The following is a 23,536-nucleotide window of genomic DNA, read 5'->3' as shown; positions in this document are numbered from 1 at the left end:
AAAGAACCCCCCCCCCCCACCCCAGTCTAAGATATATTATATCAGGATTTGACAAGACCTAAGATCAGGATGGTCGTGAACATTTGCTTCTGTCAACCGTCAGTCTTCCCCAGGCCATCTCACTGCCTGGACCCAGCCCTGCCCCCCTCTTTTCTCCTACCTTCAGCCTGCCCTCTGGGCTACATGTCCCGTCCACATTTAAGGGTGGTCAGATTTCGCCTTCCACATGTGGAACATGCCTGTGACTCTCCACTGTCCTGTCCCTGCCTGGCCACCTCCCTCCCTCAGTCCCTTTACAACCCAATTCCAGGAGGTGCACCTTACCCTCCCTGGTCCCCCACCTGAGCATGCCTCACCTGGTGCCCTCTGGCTTGGGCTCCATCTCTGCAGCCTCCCTCTGGGAGGGCTTCTAGGCCACCCTGTTGCTGGGCCCACCTTGTACCTGTTCCCCCCACAGCATGTGAAGATTCGGAAAGTTCTGGCCTTGGCCTCTGCACACTGCTCTTCAGTTCCCTCCTGCGTGTCCTCTGGCCTGCTGCTGGCTTACCTGCTGGCCCTTCAGGATGCCCTTTCTCAGGGTTGGTCTGAAGCCCCTGTGCACTTATCAGGCCTGGCTTTGCCCCCAGCCCAGACCCCTTCCGGTGCATCTTACTGCTGGGGACCTCTCTCCATAAACACGTCCTGTCCACATTGGCACTTCCACAGCGCAGCAGACCTGCCCTCCAAGGTCCACCTTCCTCCCCCTCCAGCATGAGCCAGAATCCAGGGTCCTCTTCTCAGCCTCCCCCTCTTTCCTCAAGTCCAAGGCTGTCCTGGGTCTGTCACCTCCTGTCCTCTCTCAGGCCCACTGCCCCACCCTCCTGGCCCTCAGCGCCAGCTCCTGTCCCCTTCTGGGCTCCCCCACCCTGGATATGCAAGGAATTCTGGTCAAGCCACTTCTGTCTGAAGCACTGTGGTGGCTTCCCACTGTGCTGTGGGAAGAGGCCAGGATCCAGAGTGAGACCTGAAGCCCTGCCTGACCTGCCTGCACCACATCCTCCCCGCTGACCCCCATTGCAGCTCGGCTTTATGCTTGGTCTCCTCCTTACAGCCCTGGAATGTTTCCAACTCTTGTCTCTCCCTCCAACACTGGTCCTTCAGAGCTCCATCCCCTCACCCAGCCCTTCCCTGGCAGCTTGCCCCCAGTGGACAGTCAGTGATCTGTGCTGAGCCACTAAAGGGAAAACTGGTTTTTCAAAGTCAAAGTACAAAACTAATGGAGATTTTGGTCTTGAGTGTCGTTAACTAGTGTTAGATCAAATTCTAATTAAGTTTAAAGTCAGGCCGGGCGTGGTGGTTCACACCTGTAATCCCAGCAGCTTGGGAGGCTGAGGCAGGAGGGTTGTGAGTTCAGAGCCAGCCTCAGCAATAATGGAGGCACTAAGCAGCTCAGTGAGACCCTGTCTCTAAATAAATACAAAATAGGGCTGGGGATGTGGCTCAGTGGTCGAATGGTCGAATGCCCTTGAGTTCAATCCCTGGTACCCCCCCCCCAAAAAAAAAAAAAAGAATCTTAAAGTCCGTTCTCAGTCCTGCTACTCACATCCCACTGTTCAGTAGCTGGTGTGGCTTGCAGCTGACTGAACAGCAGGTGGAGACCCTCCATCATCACAGGAGCTCCATGGGACAGTGCTGAGCAAGGGTCACAACTGTCAGTCGGAGGCCACTGGAGCCTCTGGTGATAGAACACACTCAGAGTGTTACGAAACCATCCTGAGAGGGATGGGCAAGCTTTCCCAAGAATCCTGATTGCGATTCCTTTTTCACTTTTAGATCCAGGAAGCAGCAATGCCAGAGCAGGGTTGGACCCAGGCAGTCCTCTGGCCCAGGCCTTGGTGGTAAGGGCCGCCTCGGGATGGGTGGTGGGGGGGGGCTTCAGGTGCACTCTCATCTCGTGCAGGCAGACCCAGGTGGCCCTGGGCAGTGTTCCCCAAGTCCTCTGGGCGCATTCTTACCACTGCCACCTCTTAGGTCTTGGTTCTCTCTTTGGGTCTCCTCAGCCTGGCACTTGACAGCCAGTGTGGCTCCGTTCTGGACTGACCTCTGAACTTAGACAATGGTGAAGAATTTGGGGACTTTCTCTCTGCAGCCAGAACTGTCACCAGGCTGGTTCATGGCATGCTGAGTGCCTTGACTAACTAAGACATTATGAGTCGGGTTCCGGGTCAGCCCTTGAGCCCGTTTAGTCACAAGATCACACAGTCAGGTGGCTGAAGCTAGCCTGAAGAGTAAGGCTCATGTGTGTTCCTGGCCCCGAGTGCCCCAAGGGCACAGAGCTATCTCCTCCATGTGGCCTGGTTCTTTCCTTCCTGCCTATCTGGATGGGCAGCTCAGTCTGCCCCGTACCCCTCCTGGCCCCTGGGTCCCCTGTGTCATATGCTGCCAGATGTGAGAGCAACTGTACCTGCTTCCCTCTAAACCTCCTTTGGGGCAGGGGTGGCAGTGACCCCGGGAACTTCCCAGGACTGTAGCAGGCACGGCCCCTGGACAGACCCTGGGTGCAGCCTTCCCTGTGGTCCTTCCCATCTGTCTGAGACCCCAGTTTGGCTGCACCAGGTGTGGAGAGGTCCTGAGCTGGATCCTGGGCCTCTCTTGTCAGCCCGCAGCTATCAGTTCCTGATAGTCCTGAGCCTTCCAGGAATGTTCAGGTTGCCTTAAGGTGTTTTCTCTTCTAGTAAAGCTGCCATAAACACCTCCCAGCTTTTATGTTCTGGATCTTTTTACTTTATTTTTGGTAGTTAAGCCCAGGGCCCAGCAGTTTTTCAGAGGGGCCTGGCCACTTTGCACTGCTAACAGCAACAGGCACAGGCTGACTCTGAGTAGCTTCATTTAGAGATCTGCATTAACGAGCGCGTTAGTTTGCTCCAGAATTCATGACAGCAGTGCCCAGCAGCTCTTAGGATACTGACTTCTCTTTGTAATCAGCCTTCAGTGCCTTGGAGCCCTCTGAAAAATGAGTTAAGAAGGAAATATCTGACCCAGGTGGATGCACTGCTTCAAGACGCAGGGTGTTTTGAGGTACTGTCTCCGTGTGTGTGTGTGTGTGTGTGTGTGTGTGTGTGTGTGTGTGTAGTAGGTACATTGAGGAGTTTTTCTGTACTTTACACAGAGCTTGTGAAGAGTGTTGTGCATGATGATTTCCAGACCCTTCTGTTCCCATGATACTGTGTCTGTGCTCTGAATTAACACTAGGGTGCCCCTCAGCAGCACCATCAGGGGAACTTGCAGGGTTAGAGGGTGGACTCCATCGCCCCCCCCCCCCCCTGTCCTGGGGCAACCCACAAACCTAGTGAAGCCATGGGTGGGACTCTCCAAGGGCCTCCACCTCACTCCCTGGTGTGACTGGGGTTGGGATCAGCAGCAAGGTGAGCGGCATTCCCTCGTCCTCAACCTGTCCTGCCTGGTCTGAGGTCATGTTGGAGTGAGGCAGTACAGGGGCCCTTTGGCGGGATAAGAGGCGGGAAGCCTTGCAGCCCCGTCCCAGGATGGTGCAGTGCTCCAGGGCGGCTGCTTCTCAGTTTCACTTGGAAGAAGAGCCCAAGCTCAGGTGGAGGTTCGCCTAAGGGCGCCACCTCTTTAGCTCCCCCTGTTGCATCAGATCCTTCAGAAAGCGGAGGACGCTCTAGTACCACCGGAGTGCGCGGTGCACAGTGGAGAACAGCGCGCCTGCAGAGGCCACAGCTTCACACGTCACTGTGCTGGTGACAGGGGCCCTGGCCTAGTGATACATGCATAACACCCTGTCCCCCACATGGCCCAGTGGGTGTCGTCCTCTTGGTGCTGTGCTGATTAGAGGCAGGGACTGGAATTGGGCCCAGGGTGATTGAGCTCTGCCCACTGTCCCTCTGGTCCCCCAACATTCTGACTGTCCACAGGAATGGCAAGTGAAGAGAGGCCGGCAGATCCCCAGGCAGGAGTTCCTGGCAGGCGAGGGTGGCTGGCCTGAGGGCAGAGACCCAGGTCCTCTGGGACACTCCTCCCTCCTGCCCAGAGCCCACAGGCTCACTTGCTTGTGCTGCCTGCTGGATGCAGGGTTACTCCTGGCGTGCCTTTGCTCTCTTGTCAGGGACAGCACCTGGGGTCTCAGTACCCGGTGGCTCTCTTGTAATCATCAGCTTTGATTTCAGGGCACAGATAAGAGAGGCACCTCAGACACACCCATGACTCCCGTGCCTTCCCTGGCCTCTCCTGCCATGCCTGGCCCCGGTAAGTGTGACATAGAAACATCCCTGAGCCACGTGTTTTATTGGAGCCCTAGGGCAGCTCAGCGCCACTCAGGTGGGACGCGTTGCTCTTTGCCAGCACGTTCCGTCAGCAGGAGCTCAGATACCTGCACCTCGTGGGAATTAAGATCTTTTCAGATGACCTCATTCCCTGAGCATGTGTGGCCTGGTGGCTGCTCCGAGCTCTGCACCCTCTTGACTGGGTTGAGCAGTCTGGGATCTGCAGAAGCACAGGAGGGGCACGGTGAGCATCCTTCCGCACTGCACGGCCTGCCTCAGTGCCCTCCACACACGCATGCGCACACACTGCACACGTGCAGGTCCGTGTGTATCGTCCCTCAGGGCTCCCTGTCTCCGGAGCACAGAGGGTTCTCCATGACCACAGTGAGTAGCACATGACAGAAACATGGCGTGTCAAGGGCGGTTCACCGACGAGCCAGTGACGTCCTCCACAGCCTTCCGTGGCCCACGGTGGAGAGCCCACTGGCCTCGCCCACTGGTCTGGCTGTCGCGTGCAGGCCAGAGCGGCTCCTGGTCTTCGTGTTGCCCCCCTCATCTCTCATGTGTGGCCTTGTCTTAAACAGTCCCGACATCCCTCCCTCTAGACCTGTCTGTTGCCGCCTCGTGGTTGTCCTCACGGTAAGCCTCCTGGCATAAGTACAAGCGCGTGACGCTGTGTCCTCTGGGACATTCCGTCCGCCTCTCCGTTGCTGGTGACTTCTGACCTGGTCCTTTAGTCAAGGACTTCTCACTGCGCTTCTCCTTGGGTCCCCAGCAGGTGAGCCTTTGGGATGGCCCAGGAGCCTTTTCCCTAAGACCGTTCACTGGTGGTTTGGGCGTCCAGTAGGGGGACCGCCTGAGGTGCTGGGAACGGTGGACCCCTTCCAGCCCTGCCATTCAGTGACGGCCTCTGGCCTCTGTCTGGTATTCTCTAACGGACAGCTGGCTCCCCATCCGGTTCCTTTTTTTTTTTTTTTTAATTATTGCTCCTAGAATCAGAAGCACAGCCACCTTTTAAGTCCACGCTGGAGCCTTTACTTCCCCTGATGCTCACGCAGCCCCGCCTGCACCCTTCCTGGCTCACCAGCCCTCTGGCACGTCCCATCCGTTTTGAGCTCCATCACCTTCACCCTGAGGCTGCTTCCCCTCTCCTGGTCACCTCCAGCCCCATAATGTGTTCACTCATCCAGTACCAACTAGCCTCAGGATGGTGGCAGCCGCAGCCAGCTCTCTTGGCCCTGGGACAGTGTCCCCCAAGGGAAGCGCGCAGGGTGCTGTGCCCACTTGGATCTTTGTTTCCCATCCCACCACCAGCTTGGTGCACAGCTTCTATTTTTTTCTGTTTCTATTTGTAGGGTTTTCCTCATTTTCATAGGTTTAATTTTATTTTTCAAATAAACCTTTCACACAACGCGAAAGCAAAGCTGTGTAAAGCAGCGAGTACAGGGGCCTTACTCAGGTCCCGCATGACCCGGTGGGTAGACTTGTATTTTCTGGTTTCTGGTTTCTAATACACTTTCAAAAAGGCAACCATCTTCGAAATAGCCTGAGGGGAGAGAATTCCTGAGGGTGGGGTGGAGAGCAGAAATGGATTTAGGAGTTAAAAAGAAATCTGAGAAGCTATTTCTAATCCTTTGCAGTTTTTTGTATCATTTTGAAAACGTGGTCATGGTCCGCCCTTGAGCTCCATGCCCTGAGTGTGGGGTGGCTTTGAACACTGACACCCTTGACTCTTCTTCCCCAGGTCCCTGTGGAAGTGTCTCTGCAGAGAGCCCTGGTGACCCTATGGAGCTGACTCCCTCCCCCAGAGAGTTGGATCCGTTGTGTCCTTGCCCAGCAGACCTGGCCACAGCATCTAGAAATGACAGTCTGTCACTGCTAGGGACCAGCAGCTGCGTGAGCAGCCAGTCCTTCGAGGCGGATGACATCTGCGATGTGACGATCAGTGACTTGTACGCGGGTATGCTGCACTCCATGAGCCGGCTGCTGAGCACGAAGCCCTCGAGCATCATCTCCACCAAGACCTTCACCCTCCAGAGCTGGAGATCCAGGAGGAGGCACGTGTGCAGGGGCAGGGTGCTGGTGAGCCAGCGGCACTGTGCCAGGGCTCGGTCTTCCCGGAGGGGCTCCCGGGAGAGGCCTGCACCCTGCTCAGAGCCCAGGCAAGAGGCAGGACCCCTAAGAGACTGTAAGAACTTCCTGCATGTCGCCCAGCATGAGCCATCTTCAAAACTGGACAGAGCTTTTCTTGCGGGAAACAAAGCCCAGAGCCTTAAATTAGATCCACGTTGGGAGGAACTTCAGGTGACACCCTGGAAGCATTCTTCCTTGACTTTAGACCTCAACACAGTGCATCATCCTGACCAGGAAAATAGACTTAGGATGCTAAAGTGGTTGATTTCTCCTGTAAAAATAGTTTCTAGACCAAAAATGTTGGCCAGCCCAGCAGAGAATCGATACAGGGAGATTGAAATCAAATTTAACAAGCTTCATCAAGAATGTTGCCCAAGTGTTGGGAAACGAGCTTCCCCAGATGGCTTTTCGGGCTCCTGGGCCATGGGTGTGTACAGAGCTGGTTCTGTGAGCCCACGTGGCCTCGGGGGCTTAAAAACCCTCAGGCGGAGTTTGCCTTTCAGCAAAGCAAAACCGAAGGGGCTAAGTGAGGCCTTTGAAAACCTGAGCAAAAGATGTGTGGAAGTAGGTAGAGGCCCACCAGAGAGCGACGCCTCTCCATCTCTTCCCAAGAGCCGCGGCCACTCTTGGCAGACATCTGGCCTCCTTCAGGGACACAGTTCTGGAACATTCAGAAAGGCATGGTCACCCCGCCAAGCTATTTCAGTACCTAGGGTAGAACCTCTGGCCTGTGAGAGAAATCGCTACAATGAAATTAAAGAAAACTTTGACCAGCTTCATCAGGAGTATTGCCAGAGGTCGCCTCGGCAGGCGCTGCAGGCAAAGGCGCCTGCCCCGCTTGGAGTGTCTCCAGATAAAGCTGATGTAGGAGTTCAGAGCCAAACCCAAGAGCTCTTCGGAAAGTCAAATCGAGACTCTGTCTTCCAGAAGCTGTCACCGTCACCGCAGTGGCACATGCGAAGTCCACAGGGCTCACCTGCAGCTGAGGCTCATCCATCTGCTCACTCTGCTCATGGTACCAGGAGGGACCCTCAGTTCCCTGCAAAAAGACACAGGCTGTCAGACCCCCAGGCGCGTGGACACCGGGCCAGTTTCCAGGATTCCTCAGAGGTGGATGAAGCTGACCCCAGACCAGGGGAGCAGGGTGGCCCCCCACAGGCCAGCTGGTGAGGAGGAGCATTTCCACCTGTGGGGTGCAGTTCCTGCCAGCAGGTACTTTTCCTCTGCGGTGCAGAGAAGCGAAGCGAAGCCACGGCACGCCAGGTGCCACGGAGCATCCCGACCTTGGCCGCTCCTCCTGACCGGTCCCTGCAGGACTGTGAATGGGTTTTCCAGGTGCTGTCTCCCAGACCGTCTGCTTCCTTTAAAGTCAGCATTGATAGCAAGGATGTGTGTGTGGGAGAGGCTTCAAGATGGAGCTGCAAGTGTTTGGAAGGAAGGGGGTCCTGTGTCTTCACTGGAATGCCCTCACTGCTGCTGTCTGTCCATCTGTCCGTGTCGACACTCAGAAAACAATTGTTGGAAGGTGAAACTGATCTGGGAATGGTGACCTCTGTCCCCTTCCCAACTCCTCGGAGGGCCAGCAGCATCCAGGTTCCCACGCCTGCCCTCCTGGCTCCCAGCTCTGGGCCCCTCAGCCACAGCTGGTCCCTGCTGTACCCTTTTCTTTCCCCATCATGGGTCAGGGAGCAGGCGGGGTGGACGGGCCAGCGTGACGAGGTGCCAGGTCTTCAGTGGGATCCGTGTGTCCTCAGTTGGGCTCCAGGTGGCATGGCTCACCTGAGTGACTGCGGTCACTTGTCCCCACTGGCCGACAGATGTGGGCTGAGTTGGGCTCTGGGTTTGATGGTAGCTTGGGCAGGCAAGGTGAGGCCGTGTCTGCAGCCTCCTGTTCTTGTTTGTCCCCTGCTGAGGTCAGACCCCCTTGGGGGTCAGTTGATGGGCCCTGCCTACCACAGTTACCTCCTTTTCTGTTTTTCCCACCTCTGCCAGTCCAGCCGAGGACCCTTCCCAGCAGCTCACTCCTGCCACTCCTGCATCTGGCTGGTTCTAGAAACCACCAGAGCCCCCGTGTGCCCTCTCCCCATTCCCCTGTCCTCCCAGGGTCACCCAGCCAGGCTCTGCCATGACAGGGTCCTCCCTCTCCTTCCCAGGGAGCTCCTCACTGCCACCCCCTCCCACTCCTCACTTGTTTCTTGTACGTCTCCGTCTGGGCCGCCCTGCTGCCTCCCTGGGCAGGCGCGCCCAGCTGAGGAGGAAGCCGTCTGCACAGGCGCCCCACAGGCCCGGCACAGCGCGGGATCCTTCTGGCCAGTTGCGTTTTGTCTTGCTGATGTGAAGTCCTAGGAGTGAGCAGCCAGGGCGGACCACACGCCTGCCTGGCCTCTTCCCAGGGAAGACCTACCAGGTGAAAGCACCCGTCCCCGGGGGGAGCCTCTGGTGGGACCAGGAGGGCTGGGGGTGGCGCAGGAGCCAGGCCTCTGGGAGGCCAGAACTGGAGAGCAGCCGCCCAGTGCCCTGTGGACAGTGTCCTCCATCTGCCTGTCCCAGCAGTGCCTGGCCACCAGCACAGTTGTTCCTGGGTCTTGGTCTATTTGCTCACCTCCCCCATCCAGGGCCCATTTGGCTTTCACAGGCCAGGCCACCACCGGGGGACCTTCAGCTACAGTTCAGTGAGGACTTAGAGCTCACTGGACATTCCGGGGGGGGTGGCCTTGAAGAGATGCTCCTGTGTTGGGTCACTTAGGAAAACCTGAGTTCTTGGCAGAAAGGGAGCATTTCACCAAAGAGATCCTCGGCCCAGAGCCGTCCCTGAGGTCTCTCCTGGCCGCCTGCACATCACAGGTCCCTGATCCGCTATCCCTCCAGTCTAAACCTGAATGACTGCTTTTCAAGTAGTCCCCTCCCCCATCCATGCCTTTGACCCTGGCCCCAGGACTCTCCTGAGCCTTTTTCTGGCCTCCCCAGCTGTCCTGTGTCCCCAGAATACAGCCTGACTCTCCTGCCCCACTTTGGCCTCAGCTCCTCCCTCTCCATGGGAAATCTTGCCTGGCCAAGTAGAGGGAACCTCAGCCTCACAGAATGGTGCGAAGTCCCCAGCAGGAGCAGGTGCCCCACTTTGGCATGGGACTCTGCCCTCAGTGCCCAGTGCGGCCCTCACAGCTCCCCGCAGGTGATGGTAGGTGTGTGTGGCGACACCACTAGCCCACAGTGTGCGTATGTTTCCCCCGTCCCTGCTCGAGGTGACCACCTCTCGGGCAGTGCCCAGATCTCCACAAGTGCGGCTGCAAGGGAATGGTCGCTGGCTAGCAGCAAGGGCCTGCCTGTCAGCCTGCAGCTGTCTCGTGCCCTGCCTCAGTGCCCACAGGACCCTTTGACCAGGCAGGCTGTCTCCTTGTAAGTGAGGAGTGTGGCCTGAAGACTCCCCGCGGGCCTTGCTGGTGAGGTACACTGCCTGCTGGGTTGTTCTGTAAGTAGACCTGCCTTGGGGTTACGTACCGGGGCATTTTCTGTAGTAGATGCAGTATTTCCTCACGTGCAGTGGGGCTCGAAACTGGCTGCAGCGGGGGTCATCGTAGGGTGTCACCTTGTTTTTTTTCTAGGGGAAAGAACATCTTTAAGGATAGAGGGGAATAGTGGTTTTGTTAGAGATATTTAGAGCTGAGGCTAACCTGGAGCATAGTTCCTCTCCCTCGTGCTCTGTTTTGTAGGGCTGGGGTGGAATCCAGGGCCACACACGTGCCAGGCAAGTGCTCAACCACTGAGCTGCGACCCTGCCCTTAAACACCCGGTCTCAGTCGCTATGCCAGTTAACCCTGGTGAGCCTGTTCTGTTTTCTTTTTTTAATGTAGACACAAATCTGTTTTGTTAGACCATCATTTGTTTATGAAACCTATATTTCAACCCTGGATACAGCAATCCTTGATCTTTCGAGTACAAACTAAAACATAATTGGCCCATAAAAAGCAGTTCTTGGCATCCTGCTGGTTTTAGGTGGAGGTGTGTTGTCTTTGAACTGTCCCGTGTTAACCCCACCCCTGCACCCCACAGCACCCAGTGCCTTGTTTCTTTGAGATGATTTATAATAGGTTATCACAGGGACATTTTATTGAAATATTTCAAATATTCAAAAATCCAGTGGTGAAACCCACGTGCAGCCACCTGGAGTGATGACGGTTGATGTGTGTTACTGCTGATGTGTGTTAAGGACGTATTCTCAATAAAAGATGAAAGACAAGGTTAAGTCACCTTTCCTTCCTGTCCCCGCTCACTGATGATCCTCACATTGCCGTGTCCCTTTTCCACGCCTGTCTTCAGCTGGGACCACATGCACACCACTGCGTTTGTCATCTTGGGCTGGGCAGCTTCGACAACAGGTGTATTTTGCCATCTGGAGATGAAGTCCAGGGCAGGGTGCCAACACGTCCAGGTTCTGGTGAGGACGCCCTGGCCCATTGTTGGGGGCAGGAAGAGAGGTCTCTGCTGTCTCTTATGAGGACTTACCATTCTGCCCCCCCCCCCCCCGTGACTCACCCAAGCCTCATTACCTCCCCAAGTCCCATGTCCACACACCCTCACCGTCTGGGTTGGAGGGACGGGTTGGTCCACAGCACTGAACCAGTGCAGGTGGCCGGCACTGCGTGTGGCTGATACCTGGCCCCTCACGGGAGGCTCCCCTTTCCCTCAGAGCAGGCTGGCAGCAGTGCGGGTGCAGGCTCGGCCAGGGCAGGCTGGCCTCCACAGTCCCAGACCTTTCCCTCAGGTCTGCTGCTCCTGAGGACACAGCTCACTCCCCTCCATCGGGAAGACTCGCCCTCACCCGGACCGCCCAGGCCTCACTTGCCCTCGGCCCCTCAGGCACAGCAGCCAGGCTGAGCTCTGCAGGCCGGGCCAGGCTGGCCGCCAGGTGTCAGCGTTCTGTCCCGGGGAGGAGGGTGGAGTAGAAGGGGTTTGGGGGGGAGTCAGCCAGTTCAGAGCATCGGCCAACACAGGACCCACAAGCAGATGTGGCCTCTGCTTTCAACCTTCACTCACATAATTGACTATTGTGTCGTCTGCAGCGTTTTTCACCGAGTGATAGTTTCCATTTGACAAGAGCTGACGTGGGTGCTATGGCTTAAAATGTGTCTCCCAAAGGATCAGGGGTTGGAATTGTCCCCAGGGTGGTGGTAACGGAAGTGGTATGGGGTCAAGCAGGAGGTACTTGGGTAAGTTGGGGTTCTGCCCTCCAAGGATTAAGGAATTTCTTATGGGACCCTGGTTTCCCTGAGACTGATCCCACCTGACCTCCCCTTTTCAAGATGTCATTCCTCCCACACACTCTATCCACCATGAGATCCTCACCAGAGCCCAGCTAATGCTGGTGCCCGGCCCTTGAACCTCCAAAACAGAGTCAAACTTTTTTTTTTAGCCTGCCTCAGTTATTTCGTGATAGTAACACAAAACTGACTGAGCATTGGCCTCTCCATCGGCCTCCTGCAGGAGGACTCGGCCTGTGGTCCTGTGGTCCTTGTGCACAACTGCAAACCTGTCTGCACACACCTAGAGGCACACTCAGGAATGGCTATGCCTTGGTCTCCTCAGATTGCCTTCCCAAGGGGCTTTCCAGTTTGTGACCTGTCCAGCGGTAAGAGAGGCCCATTCCCCATGTCACTGCTGCCCACAGATACTGACAGCCTCCGAGGTTAGTGGTGACAGTGAGTTATGGCACCACACAGTCGGCTTGGCTTTGTCTTGATGGCCTGGGGTTGAGCTTGTCTTCCTGGGGTCCCGACTTTTCCACCACCCCTCTCAGGACACTGCTGTGTTGCCTCGGTTTGATTCAGGAATATTCTAGATCCAACTACACGAACCAGCCCAGTTTGATGTGACGTGGAATTCACTTCTCCCACCCCTTTTCCTGTATTTTATTGTACAGAAGTTACCCTTGACCATGGTCCGAGAGCCCAGCCCTTTACTTTTTCTTCTCTGCCATTCGTGAGCAGCTTCCTCACTTGGTGGAAGGAAAGCAGCTCTGCTTACAGAACAGCTGGAGACCACTGTCCTAGAGAGGCCCATAGGGAAGGGCTGGCCCTTTGGGCTCTCGGCTGACCTGTGGTGCACCCCGCAGTGCTCAACGGGGGCTTGAAGGGTGGGTGTGGAAGTCCTGTTTGCCTGCTCTGGGGACAACTCTGTTGACCACCCAAGCGCAGGAGAGTCTCTCCTTACTCTCCTCCCTTCTCCCCTCTCCGTGTTTCTCAGACACGGGGCTGATTTCTCCTTTTCAGCCCTCGGCCAAATTCCGTTCGACGAGCCCAGGCCACAGGACAAGTGAGGGGTCCTGGGATAAAGATCATGTCCTCTCCAGGGCTGCTGCAGCACTCCGCCCTGGCCCAGCCCTCCTCTCAGTGCTGTGCTACCACGAGCTGGACACCCCACCAAAGGCCTGGGGTCCCCGGGAGCAGAGGCTGGACAAGCCAGCCTCCCTGGCCGCTGGGCAGCACCCGGTGTGGTCCTTTTGGGTGGAGGGGCTGTCTGACCCGTGCCAGGGAAAGTGAGAAAGACAGGGCTCGTTAGGGTTGAAGTTTCCGTTGCACCCCCACAACTCACCGTCTGGAGTCCACACCCCAAATGGCAATGGGGGCTTATTTCAATAGAAGAAAATACACTGACTACAAGGTTTATCTTGAAAACTAAATTTTAAACTGTTTGCTTTGCTGTGCGAGGATTCCATGCTCCAAGGAGGCAGCTTCCAGCTCCGTGGGAACCTTAGCACATTCCCTCAGGGGAGGCCAAGTGCCAGTGGCCAGTGCTGGCTACAGCTGTCCAAGACCTTGAGCGTCTCCAGCGCTGCCTTCCTGACCCCGGGATCCGAATCCAGCTGTAGTTCTTGGAGAGCTGGGTGGGAGCACAAAGAGGAAAGGGTCCAGCCTCTGGGAAGACCACACCCCTGTGCCTGGTGCAGCGGGTGGTGGCCACGTGGCCCGGCAGGACTGGACCCCCCCTGGGCATGCAGCCAGGAAATGGCAGGTGGAGCTGCAGTCACTCGCAGAACCTGAGGGCAGCCTCAAGGCAGAAGCAGCCCTTGAGCATCCATGAGTGGGGTGAACTCAGGCGGCCAGCAGGCCCCCCCAGGAGGCCCCTCCACAGGCCACCCATCTCATCCCATTCCTCTCCCCCAGACAAGCCCACAGGAAGGCCCAGCTGCCCTCCCAGGCTCCCCAGGGGTTTGCGGAGCCAGCGGGCTCCTTGGGGAGTGTGGGGAGGCCGACTGTGCATAACCGATTGTCCACTACTCACAATTCCGCAGGGCCGGCCAGTCCAGCTTTTTCAGATAGTGAACTGACAACTGCTTCACTATGATCCCTAAAAGGACAGCCAAAGAAATGCCACTGCCCAGGCCAGGTCAGCAGGAGAGCCTATGCAAGAGGCTCTGCCTTACCAAGACGTCAGTGAAGGATTTCGCTGGCCAGGACCAGACTAGGAGGAAGTCTAACTGGAGCCCAGAAGGTAGGCACAGTGGGCAGGCTCGACCTGAGCCCTCGTCCCCACCCTGCCACTGCCCCTGCAGCTAACTGGCTGCCCAGGTGCCCTTCCAGGTCCCTCCTGAATCAAGACATCTTCTGCTCACCTGCCAATTTGCAGGCAGCGATTCTGATCCTTAACAAGTCATTTTTAACATAGGACATTGTTTCCAGAAAGAAGCCATAGAGAACAGCAGGCTTTTTCTGAGTCTGCAAAAAGTTAAGTGACATACAACAGCTTTCAGGCTGCGACCTGGAGCCAGGGTGATCACAAGGAGCATCCCCTTCTGTCTGATGCACCAGTGCTCCTGCAGCTGGAAGCCTCTGCCCAGAGACAGCAAGGGTCCATCCCAGCATCACACAGCAGATTCATAGCAGGGCAAGTTAAGGACATTTAGTCCCTGGGTTTGTTCTTGTCTAGGGGGACCATTACATTTATCAGGAACCTGTGCTATCCAAAATGTAGCCACTGGCCATGTGGTCCTTGAACACTTAGAATGTAGCTGGTCTGAATTAAGTATGATATGCCTTCTGGGTTTTGAAGACTGTACCAAAAAAATGTAAGCTATCATAATAATATGAAATTACAATAACAACACATTAAAGTTTATATATTTATATATTAAATATATTGTATGTATTTATAAACGTCTAATAAATATTGTGTGATATATTTATATACTTTATGTATGCCATATTGATAATAATTTTATATATAAATATATAACATACATGTTGAAATGATCATGTTGGGGCTATATTAGGCTAAGTTAAACACATTAAAATCGATTGGCCCCTTCCTACTTTCTGAATATGGCCACCGGGAAACCTAAACCAGGCGTGTGGCTTGCGAGCTGTCTCCAGGGGACGTTTTGTGTCTAGAAGAGAACCCAGGGCCTCGAGAGGAGAGGCCACAGTGGGGTGTGCCTGCGGCTTCCTCACCAGGATGGAGCACATGCTTGTCTGGAAAACGGTCATCTCCTTGTCGGTTTTGGTGTGGCCTTGCCCCGAGGAGCTCTCCAGGGACCTCCAGCCCCAGAAGTGCACGCACCGAAACATGGTGGCCCTGCAGGCCTGGAGGGACACAGGACAGCCAGGCAGCATGGCATCGGCCCCTGAGCATGGGTCCCATCCTGCCCACCCCGCCCAGCCCCTGCCCACTGCAGGACCTGCTGAGGCCCCGCCCCTGGCCTCTGGCCGGGAGAGGGGGTGTCTCCTAAGAGGGGAGGGTACAGCGCTGGCGTCCCTGCCACCCTTTCTGGGTGTGCTGTCACCCTCGTCCCTGGGGCGTCTCCCATGCCACTGTCTCCGAGAGCACAGTGTGGGCAGAGTGGAGGCTGCGCAGGAGGGACAGCAGTCACCCAGCACTGATGCTGCCTGCCCCATGTCACCAGGGACCCTGCAGCAGAGTCTGGGCAGAGAGGGGTGACGAGAACCAAACCCGGTCTGGGGAGAGCACTCTGGGATGTCCCTCACCCTGTGAGTGCCATCTGCACCACATCCACCCCATTGCCACCCAGAAACCCAACACTCATGAACAGTGTGCAGGGGACCTGCGACCCCAGAACTGGGGTTTGAGTGCCCTTGTGTGGGTCAGGTGCAACCCCAGGCTTTGAGAGGGGCAGAACACCCCAAGCTCAGCCACCTCCCACTGCCCACCCTAGTTTGTGTAGGAGAGAAGGGGGTGGGGTCATGGCCAGAGGGACCCTGTAGAGCCTGGGTGAGAGGTCATAGGGCACGTGAAGAAAGCGGAGTGGGGTGAGTGGCTGTCACACAGGCCCGTGCTCCAGCCAGCCAGGGCTAGGGACTGAGGGAGGAGCATGGGCCTCCCTCTCCTCCCTGCTTTCACTCTACAGCACCCGGGAGCTGGCCCTGCAGAGGGAAGAGACCAGGCCAGGCCCGTCCATGACTCCCAGCCGCCAGACATGGGCCCGCCCCACAGGGAACAGGAGACTTCAGCAGAGTGCTAAGCAGGACAGAGTCCTAACAGCCTAAAGGGACCTGCTAGGAAGAAAGGGGGATGGGGCCGAGGGTGGGCGCAGGCAGAGTCCAGCAGAAGGAAGCCAGGCCATGTTTCCCACAAAGGCACTTCCTGAGTCGCCCCGAGGGGGCCCTCTCCCAGCCTGCGCGAGGGAGGACGTGGACAGCAGCTGGGCTCTGGCGAGGCTGGACATGCCTCCTCCCAAAGGACCGTTTCCTTTTGGGAACGGCGCCACCTTTCAGACAGGGATGAGGGCGAGTCTTACGTGGGCTGTGCTGGAGCAGGGGTCCTGGCAGTGCAGCAGGAGGGGGACCCAGGCCCTCTTCACTTCCCCTTTGAAGAAATGCTTCTTGGAGATCCCGACCATCTTCGCCAGCTTCCCAAAGAGGACGAAGGCCTTCAGCCGCAGCAGCTCGCTCTCCTGGGCCGAGGAGCACAAGCAGGGGCTGGCTCCTGGAGCAGGAAGCCCGCCCGCCGGCCGGCCTCCCCAGGCCATTCCAGATGCTTCAGCCCTGCAGGCCTTCTGGACCACCCTGCGGGGAGGAGTCCCTCCCTGGCCAGGGCTCCTGTGGCCCTCCAGGGACTGGGCATGACCTGGTCTGTGGGACCGGCTCTTCCCTGTGCAGGGCGGGAGTGTTTGGGAGGGGTAGGATGGGGAGGAAGCCCTTGACAGCTTGAGTCTGCAGCTTAGCACAGGCGTCGGTTCTACGGATCCTACAAGCAGCTCTGCACACATCAGCGGCAAGCAGGCCCTCAGCTCACTGCTCCAGAGCACATCTTCTGGTGAGGGTGAGGAGTCCCCGCCCACCTGCTGAGCAAGCTGAGCGCTGTGCTGTGCCCCAAAAGTTCAGGTATTGGAAACAATCCCTAAAGCCATATGCTGATGGAATCAGGAGGTGGGCCTTTGGGAAGTAGTTAGGGTTAGATGAAGTCATGAGGGTGGGGTGGGCATTAGTGGCTTCACAGAAGAGGAGGAGAGCTGAGCTCGCACACTTGATCTGTCTGCAGATGATGCAGCGAGAAGGCCCTCACGGGACGTGGGTATCCTGCTGGGGGTGGGGGGGGGCTTCCTGGCCTCCAGAACCCTGAACTAAATAAATCATCTATGCCTGTGAGTCACCCGGGCTCGAGTATTTTGTTTTAGCAACGGGAAAAACTCTAAGATACCGAGGGAGGCTCTCGGCTGGACTCACATTGTCAAAAAAGACTCTGCACAGCTCAGAGACGGCTTCGAAAGAGGAGCCCATGTCCCCTTCTCGGAGCTCAGCCAGGATTTTGGTCAGGGTCTCCATGCCCTCGACAGTCACACTGCTGCTGGCGGGACCCCTCAGGGAGCCCAGGCACTGTTCCAGCAAGAGCTTCCGATACTGCTTCACCTGGAGGGAAGCAGACAGCTCAGCCTTCACCCTGCAGCCCGGCAGACCTGAGGAGAGGCCCATGCGGCCCTCAGCATCTGGGACCTGGACCCAGGGCGTGAAAATACCTTCTTGGGGGCACCAAGGGCCATGTTGCCCAGGGCGCGCAGGGAGAGCACCCGCAGGGCCTCGTCCTCCTCCTGCTCCGCACCCTTCTCCAGCATCATGACAGCCGGCCTCAGCAGCTTCTGCTGGTACAGGATCGGGTGGCTCATGAACTGCAAAGGATGAGGTTCCCGTCAGCCCCCGAGGAGGCCCACTTCACAGCAGCGGGGTGCAACAGGGAATCAGGTACCACCCGGAATGGTCCCTCTGTGAGCAGGAGAGGGGGGACCAGGTGTTTCGGTGTCCTCATCTGTGGAGGGGGATGATGCCAACGCCTCCCCCGGGCTGCTGTGAGGGTTCAGGGGGGAAGCATGGTCACCTGCACATTGATTTCTCTAGTTAACACAACAGAGCCGCTGCCCGGGGCCGGTGCCTCCGGTCTGAACTGAAATGCCCGGGACCCTGAATTCTACTCCCTGGGGAGAACCTCACAAAAGCCTTTCTTTTTTAAAGAAAGGTGAAGAGCCAGCCACGGTGGCACGTGCCTGTAATCCCAGCGACTCCCACAGCTGAGGCAGGAGGACCGCAAGTTCAAGGCCAGCCTCAGCAACTTAGAGGGCTGGGGATAAGCTCAGTGGTTGAATGCCCCTGGATTCAACCCCCAGTAGTCCCCCCCAAAAAAAGAAAGAAAAAAATCATGCATAATTCAGCCCCATCAATATTGAAAGAATTTAAACAACTTGCCTCTTACAAGCTGAACCTAACTTTTTTAGTAATAATCAGCTGGAATTTAACATTTACCATGCAAACAACATACACGTGATCTCATTTAGTTCCCCTCAGAGACCCCTAAAGTAGGTTCTGCTGTTCTCACTCCAGCAGAGGCAGAAGTTGAAGCCCAGAGACCTTAATGAACTTGCCCAAGGCTGTCCAGCTGTGGGGTGGGGGAAGCTGGATCCTACTGGGGCCCTGTGACTCTAGCCCCCAGGGCCTGCTACCACACCTGTGTAAATCTCTTCCCACCGTCATTTTTCGGGGTTCACAGTGGAGCCTGAGAACTTGTAAAAGCTTAGAAAGTCTGAGGCTGGTCTTGCACTGGGCTAGGAGTTTTTGTGTGGTCCAAAGCCAAAAGTCGTTTTCGTAGTTTTCAATGGTGGAGGGATTTCATGACCGTGGAAGTCGCGTGAAGCTCAAGTGTCAGTGTCCATCAGGAAAGCTTTACGGGAACCCCACCGCACCCACGGTCTCCATAGCACCCGGGGCTGTTTTCCTGCTCAGCAGGGAGGTGCGGTCCTACTAGGAGGAGCTCCACACAAAGCTTGCTGCCGTCCTGGGCTCTGGGGTTCCTGGGGCACATCGGACTTCATGCGCCCAGTAAAATCTCCCTCACAGTCTCTGGTCAGTTCCCTCAGGACTCACGAACCCTCCCCTGGCAGAGCAGCTGGGCCACATGGCTGTGGCCCTCCCACCTTCCTGGCTGGCCCAGGTCATTCCCCTCCCCTTGCCATGCCTCGGCTGCCCGTCTTGGGCACGGGCCATCTCAGCCTCTCCCCACGGTGCCCACCCGCACTACTCCTGGACCAAGGAGCGAAGGAGTCAAGGAGCATGCAAAGGAGGAAGCTCAGAGGACCCTCAGCCACTGGGTGCCTGCCTCAGAGGCCAGCCATCGCAGGAGAGCCCAGGACACCACCCCACCGCCCACCCCACAGGGCCACGGGCCTCACCTCCACGCAGACGGCCGTGCTGCTGACGCGGCAGCTCAGGACTTCGGAGGCCATGCCCCTGAGCACCAGCTCCGACAGCCTCAGCCTGTAGCTCTCCATGTTCTGCAGGCACAGCCTGTGAAGGACACCAGGGTGCTACCACTGCTCTGCAGCTTGGCGCTGGCTGGGGGTCTGAGGGGCTTAGTAGGGGCTGTCAGTGAAATGCTCTGTCTCCATCTGCTTTTCTAAAAGTGGGACGGGATGAGGGCTGTTCGTGGTGATCAGGACCCAGGAGGGGCTGCCCAGGCGGGTCCTGCTGCTAGCCCCCTCCTCTCCCTGACCTCACATCTGCTCTGGAGCAGGAAGTTTTGAACGAAAGGTTCCCACTGTCCTACAGTGCACTGCCACCCCAGAGTCTGGGACACAGGTCAGTGTGGCAGTGTCCCCAGATGCAAGGCATCCAGCGGTGCCAGTCACAAAGGCCTTCTGTCCCACAGTGCCCTCCACCCCATGAGAGCCTGGGCCCCACCTGGCCAGCAGGCCCACTCCCTCCAGGAAGGTCAGGCTGTCCTCCAGCAGTGCCCACACAGACTGCTCTTCCAGGGCGTGCAGCAAGCGCTCGTTGTTGATTCTCTTGAGCAAAAGCTGCATGGACTTGATGGTGATCCTGAAGGAGGTGGCAGGTCTGATGTACTGCTGGGCTCCGGGCCCCTGCTCTCCTGTCTGGGAGGTGGGGATCCCAACCCCTGCTGGGCCCCATGCAAAGAGCTGAGGGGGCCGAGTGGGTCTGCAAACTGAAACCCACGCCAGCTGCACATACATAAAAGGGATGGTGAAATCAGCCTCCAGAAACTCCCCACCAGGAGGAGGAACCTACGCCCCCTCGTGCAGGTGACTCATGGGCCCAGACAGCTGCTCAGGGAGGTCCAGCCGTGGAGGCCAGGTCCCGCCCAAGCCTGCTGCCTGAACTCCATGGACCACCCACCTGCCCACCTGCCCTCAAGCACCTCTCTAGGTTCATCTCCTCGGGCAGGGTCCCCGTGTGGACCAGCCTCCAGGTCTTCAGGACAGGCGAGGCGGCCTCGGGCCTGAGGCTGCTGCTGAGCTGCAGCAGGAGGGTGTAGATGAGGTCAGGGAACAGGTCCCGGAGCTTGTCCTCCCTGTCCAGCTTCTCCAGGAGCAGATGGATGGTGCACAGGGTCTGAGGGGAGAAGGGCCAGAGGTGTTGGGAATTCTACGCTGAGACCTCTGAGAAGACCCAGGGCCTGCCCCTGGCACTCACCATCAGGGGGTCCACTGCGGCCAGGCGCCAGATGTCAGCCTTGGAGGTGGCGTTTACCCTGGGGGTGAACCGCGACTGCAGGCGGCCCATCAAGCCGTGGAGCATAGTCCGTGCAAAAGGCACATTCTGAGCCACAGTCAGCCACACCTCCGTCAGGTGGCTAGCCAAAGACAGGCACAAGGTCAGTGGGTTTTCTGCCATGTGCCCTGGTAGGGAGAATCCCTTTCAACCCCTTGGCAGGGCCCCAGCTACTATCTGAACTCTGGAAGCTGAACCTCAGGGAGGTGGTGTTACTCTGCGTAATTAGAACCCAGGTCCCCGACTGCATGCTCAGGCCCCTTTTTCTGCCCAGGCTCATAGTCCTGCTGGGAAAGCCATGGCCCCCTTGGAACACCTGGGGTCCCACTGGTTATGTTTGAAGACTGTAAGGACAGAAATACTTCCAAGGACCCAACGCATGTCAGGCAGTTTGCTGATGTTATTTTATCAGCTAATTCTCCCAATGAGTCTTAGATATGAAGGTATTTTTCTCTCCCTATGCTACAGAAAAGGAGAATAAGGCTTTCAGAAGTCAGGTGACCAGCCGCACTACAAGAGGAAATGTCTTCCTTGTCCTCAAGTTCAAGTCTCTGGCTCTACTGCCCAGGATGGTGTCTGAACGCGCCAGGTACAGAGGGACAGAGGTGGGAATCAGTAGGTTATAAAGGGCTAAAGCAAAAGTCTAACAAGGCTGAACAGAACAAAGAGACTCCTAAACTGCCTATTCCAGCCCTCCACACCACACGCACAAGCACAGGGAGGTGAGTTTGGGGCTGTGGAAAGAGTAGAGGGGAGGGGGTCAGAGGTAGAAATCAGATGAGGGGCCCAAAAGACACTCGCTAGGGCCGAGGGTAAAGAGATCATGGGGGTCAGGAAACAGGGCCCTCAGTCCCATAATGGCAAGAAGCTGGATTCTACCACAGTCGCCTGAAACTGGAGGAGCTCCACCTGACTGCAGTCTCCTGAGGCCCCGAGTGAATTGCCACACAAGTGCTCACTCCTGACCTTCACAAACTGTGAGGTTGTAAGGAGCATCTGCAGTAGACATGCTGGAACATGCTGGGACTCAGCTGGCCATAAGGAACAGCAGCCACTGAGCTGCTTGGTCACGTCTGCTTGCAATTGATAAGGAGCTGTGAGGGCCACTAGCCACAGGGATGCTTAGCAATGACTGGCTACAACTGACAGGGAGCCCAGCTCCCTGGACATGCACAAAGAACATGCCAGCTGCAATTACATCACCTCACTGGACATAACCAATGGACATTGACTTTCACTGGATGTAACCAATCACCAAAGTACGCCACCAACTTGGAACTCGATTTAAATTGCTGGTCCTGCCACATTGAAGAGTTTTTTCTCCAAGGACATTGGTGAGACTGGCCACCTTGCTGTCTGTCCCTGGACTGACTGCACCATTCCCTGATGTCCAGCCATGGGCTGGAGAGAACCACCAGATCAGGACAACGTCTGCTCTGGGCTAAGAGAAGTCGCAAGGCATCGGAGGTATTTTGGGGCTCGTGGTTGCCCTGGGATTGTGTGCTGTGCTTATAGTGTTTAATCAGTGCACACTGAAGGCTAGTCGGGGTGCTCCTGCACAGCCAGCACTTTTTGCATTAATTGTTTATATTTGAAGATTGGTGTGGTCGATAAACACTTGCATTTAAAGACAATCCGCCTCTGAGTAACTATTGATAGCCCTGCTCAGGACAGGGTGTTCAAAGCTACTAAGTTGGGGGCATTTACTATGCAGTGATAGCTGACCAAAACAGATGTTGGTCAACCATCAGTAGCCACCAGGAATGCCAGTAGGACCTAGGGACACACTACTAGGAGTGCACTACCCTCTGCCCCTACTTTCCAGCACTGCTCCAAGTGCCACCAACCCTCATTAAATTAAATCACAAAACCTGAGCTGCACTCCCACCTGACCCTGCAGGGCTCCTTTAGGAGTGGAAGGTCAGCCCTGGCTGTGGGCCTGAGGCCTGGGTTTGGCTTACAGCCTCTTAGTGTGACATCCCCCTCATCTTACTGGGGCAGCACAGCCTAGCTGCTCTGGGGGGACTCCTGCCTCTTTCTGGGCCTCCCTAGGGGAGTTCCAGTGCTGTCCCAAACACAGTCCCCACCTTCAGCGAGACCCCGCCCCCACACAGGACATTGTGGAGGAGCTGGCTCCCAGAGACGCCTCCAGGAGGAGGGGCTGCCCTGCGGCTCCTGGTAAACCCCTTCCCCTCTGAGGCCACATTTTAAAAGGAACAGGGACTGGAGCATCTCAGGGGCTTTCTCAGGCTGTGGCTCATCTGCCTGAGGCTCTGTCCCCACAGGAAAGGAAAGGGCTGCCATCAGGGGACAGTACTGGACTTCCTGGCCTGACCCAGACAGGACAGCCAGGACACGTGAAGACCTACAGCTCCCAGAGTCCAGCGGGTGTGATGAGGCTTTGGAAGTCTGGCCTCTGGGTCAGTGGTTCCCTGGAGGCTGGGGACCCCTTAATGAGATGCAGGTAATTGGCTTTGACCCCCCCTGGGCCCAGGCTTCTGGGACATGTCCTCCTCCTTTGGGCACCCACCTCTCCATGGGCAGGGGCTGCCTCAAGAGTGATGTGAGCACAGTCTCCTGGTGGTAGTGAGCCAGCAAGAGGATGCCTTCAATGAGAAGGCGCCGCACCTCCGGGTGGTCCACCACTGGCAGGTGGACCAGGATGGCACCCAGGATCTCAGCCACCTGGGGAGGGGACAGGCATCACTGGGGCATCAGGCCCTGTGGGACACCTCTCCCTGAGGGAGAACAGTGGGCAGGGCAAGACTCCAGGACCCTCCCCAGCATCAACACCAGAACCTCTCCAAAGAGAGGCTTCCATCTCTTCCTTGGACTCAGGGTGAGGGTGAGCCCCAGGAGAGGGACATGTCCCATGGCCTCTGGGTGCTGTCAACATGTTGCCTCTACTCTAGCTATGTCCTCCTCCTCTCCTCCTCCTCCTCACCTCTCCTCCTCCTCCTGCTCTTCACCTCTCCTCCTCCTCCTGCTCTTCACCTCTCCTCCTCCTCTCCTCCTCTTCTCCTCTTCTTCCTCCTCCTCTCCTCCTCCTCCTCCCCTCCTCCTCCCCTCCTCCTCCTCCTCTTCTTCCTCCTCCTCTCCTCCTCCTCCTCCTCTCCTCCTCCTCTTCATCTCTCC

The 23,536-nt window shown here is 56.9% G+C and overlaps 2 protein-coding genes across 3 annotated transcripts in view; one reads left to right on the top strand and one right to left on the bottom strand.

Annotated features, from left to right (window-relative positions):
* LOC107138820 (Holliday junction recognition protein) overlaps positions 1–10,638 on the top strand; it is a 16,024-nt gene extending 5,386 nt beyond the window's left edge. For both annotated transcript variants that reach the window (XM_015481607.2, XM_048808773.1), the window contains 4 exons: positions 1,813–1,877; positions 2,965–3,057; positions 4,167–4,245; positions 6,007–10,638. In XM_015481607.2, coding sequence (XP_015337093.1) covers positions 1,813–1,877; positions 2,965–3,057; positions 4,167–4,245; positions 6,007–7,565 — 1,796 coding nt within the window. In that variant the 3' untranslated portion in view covers positions 7,566–10,638. The remainder of the gene's footprint in view (positions 1–1,812; positions 1,878–2,964; positions 3,058–4,166; positions 4,246–6,006) is intronic.
* A 6-nt stretch (positions 10,639–10,644) lies between these two features.
* The window catches only part of Mroh2a (maestro heat like repeat family member 2A), a 58,670-nt gene continuing 45,778 nt past the window's right edge, over positions 10,645–23,536 (bottom strand). Inside the window, exons 32-43 of the mRNA XM_048807994.1 lie at positions 22,932–23,086; positions 20,324–20,483; positions 20,049–20,242; positions 19,571–19,708; positions 19,063–19,177; positions 17,362–17,511; positions 17,072–17,254; positions 16,144–16,299; positions 14,840–14,971; positions 14,005–14,107; positions 13,674–13,739; positions 10,645–13,271 (exon numbers count right to left, since the gene is read on the bottom strand). Coding sequence (XP_048663951.1) covers positions 13,156–13,271; positions 13,674–13,739; positions 14,005–14,107; positions 14,840–14,971; positions 16,144–16,299; positions 17,072–17,254; positions 17,362–17,511; positions 19,063–19,177; positions 19,571–19,708; positions 20,049–20,242; positions 20,324–20,483; positions 22,932–23,086 — 1,668 coding nt within the window. The 3' untranslated portion in view covers positions 10,645–13,155. The remainder of the gene's footprint in view (positions 13,272–13,673; positions 13,740–14,004; positions 14,108–14,839; positions 14,972–16,143; positions 16,300–17,071; positions 17,255–17,361; positions 17,512–19,062; positions 19,178–19,570; positions 19,709–20,048; positions 20,243–20,323; positions 20,484–22,931; positions 23,087–23,536) is intronic.

Source organism: Marmota marmota, unplaced genomic scaffold (assembly GCF_001458135.2).
Source record: "Marmota marmota marmota unplaced genomic scaffold, marMar, whole genome shotgun sequence".
Taxonomy (NCBI): Eukaryota; Metazoa; Chordata; class Mammalia; order Rodentia; family Sciuridae; genus Marmota; species Marmota marmota.
Note: the sequence above shows the minus strand (reverse complement) of the source record. Positions and strands in the feature narration are given on the sequence as shown.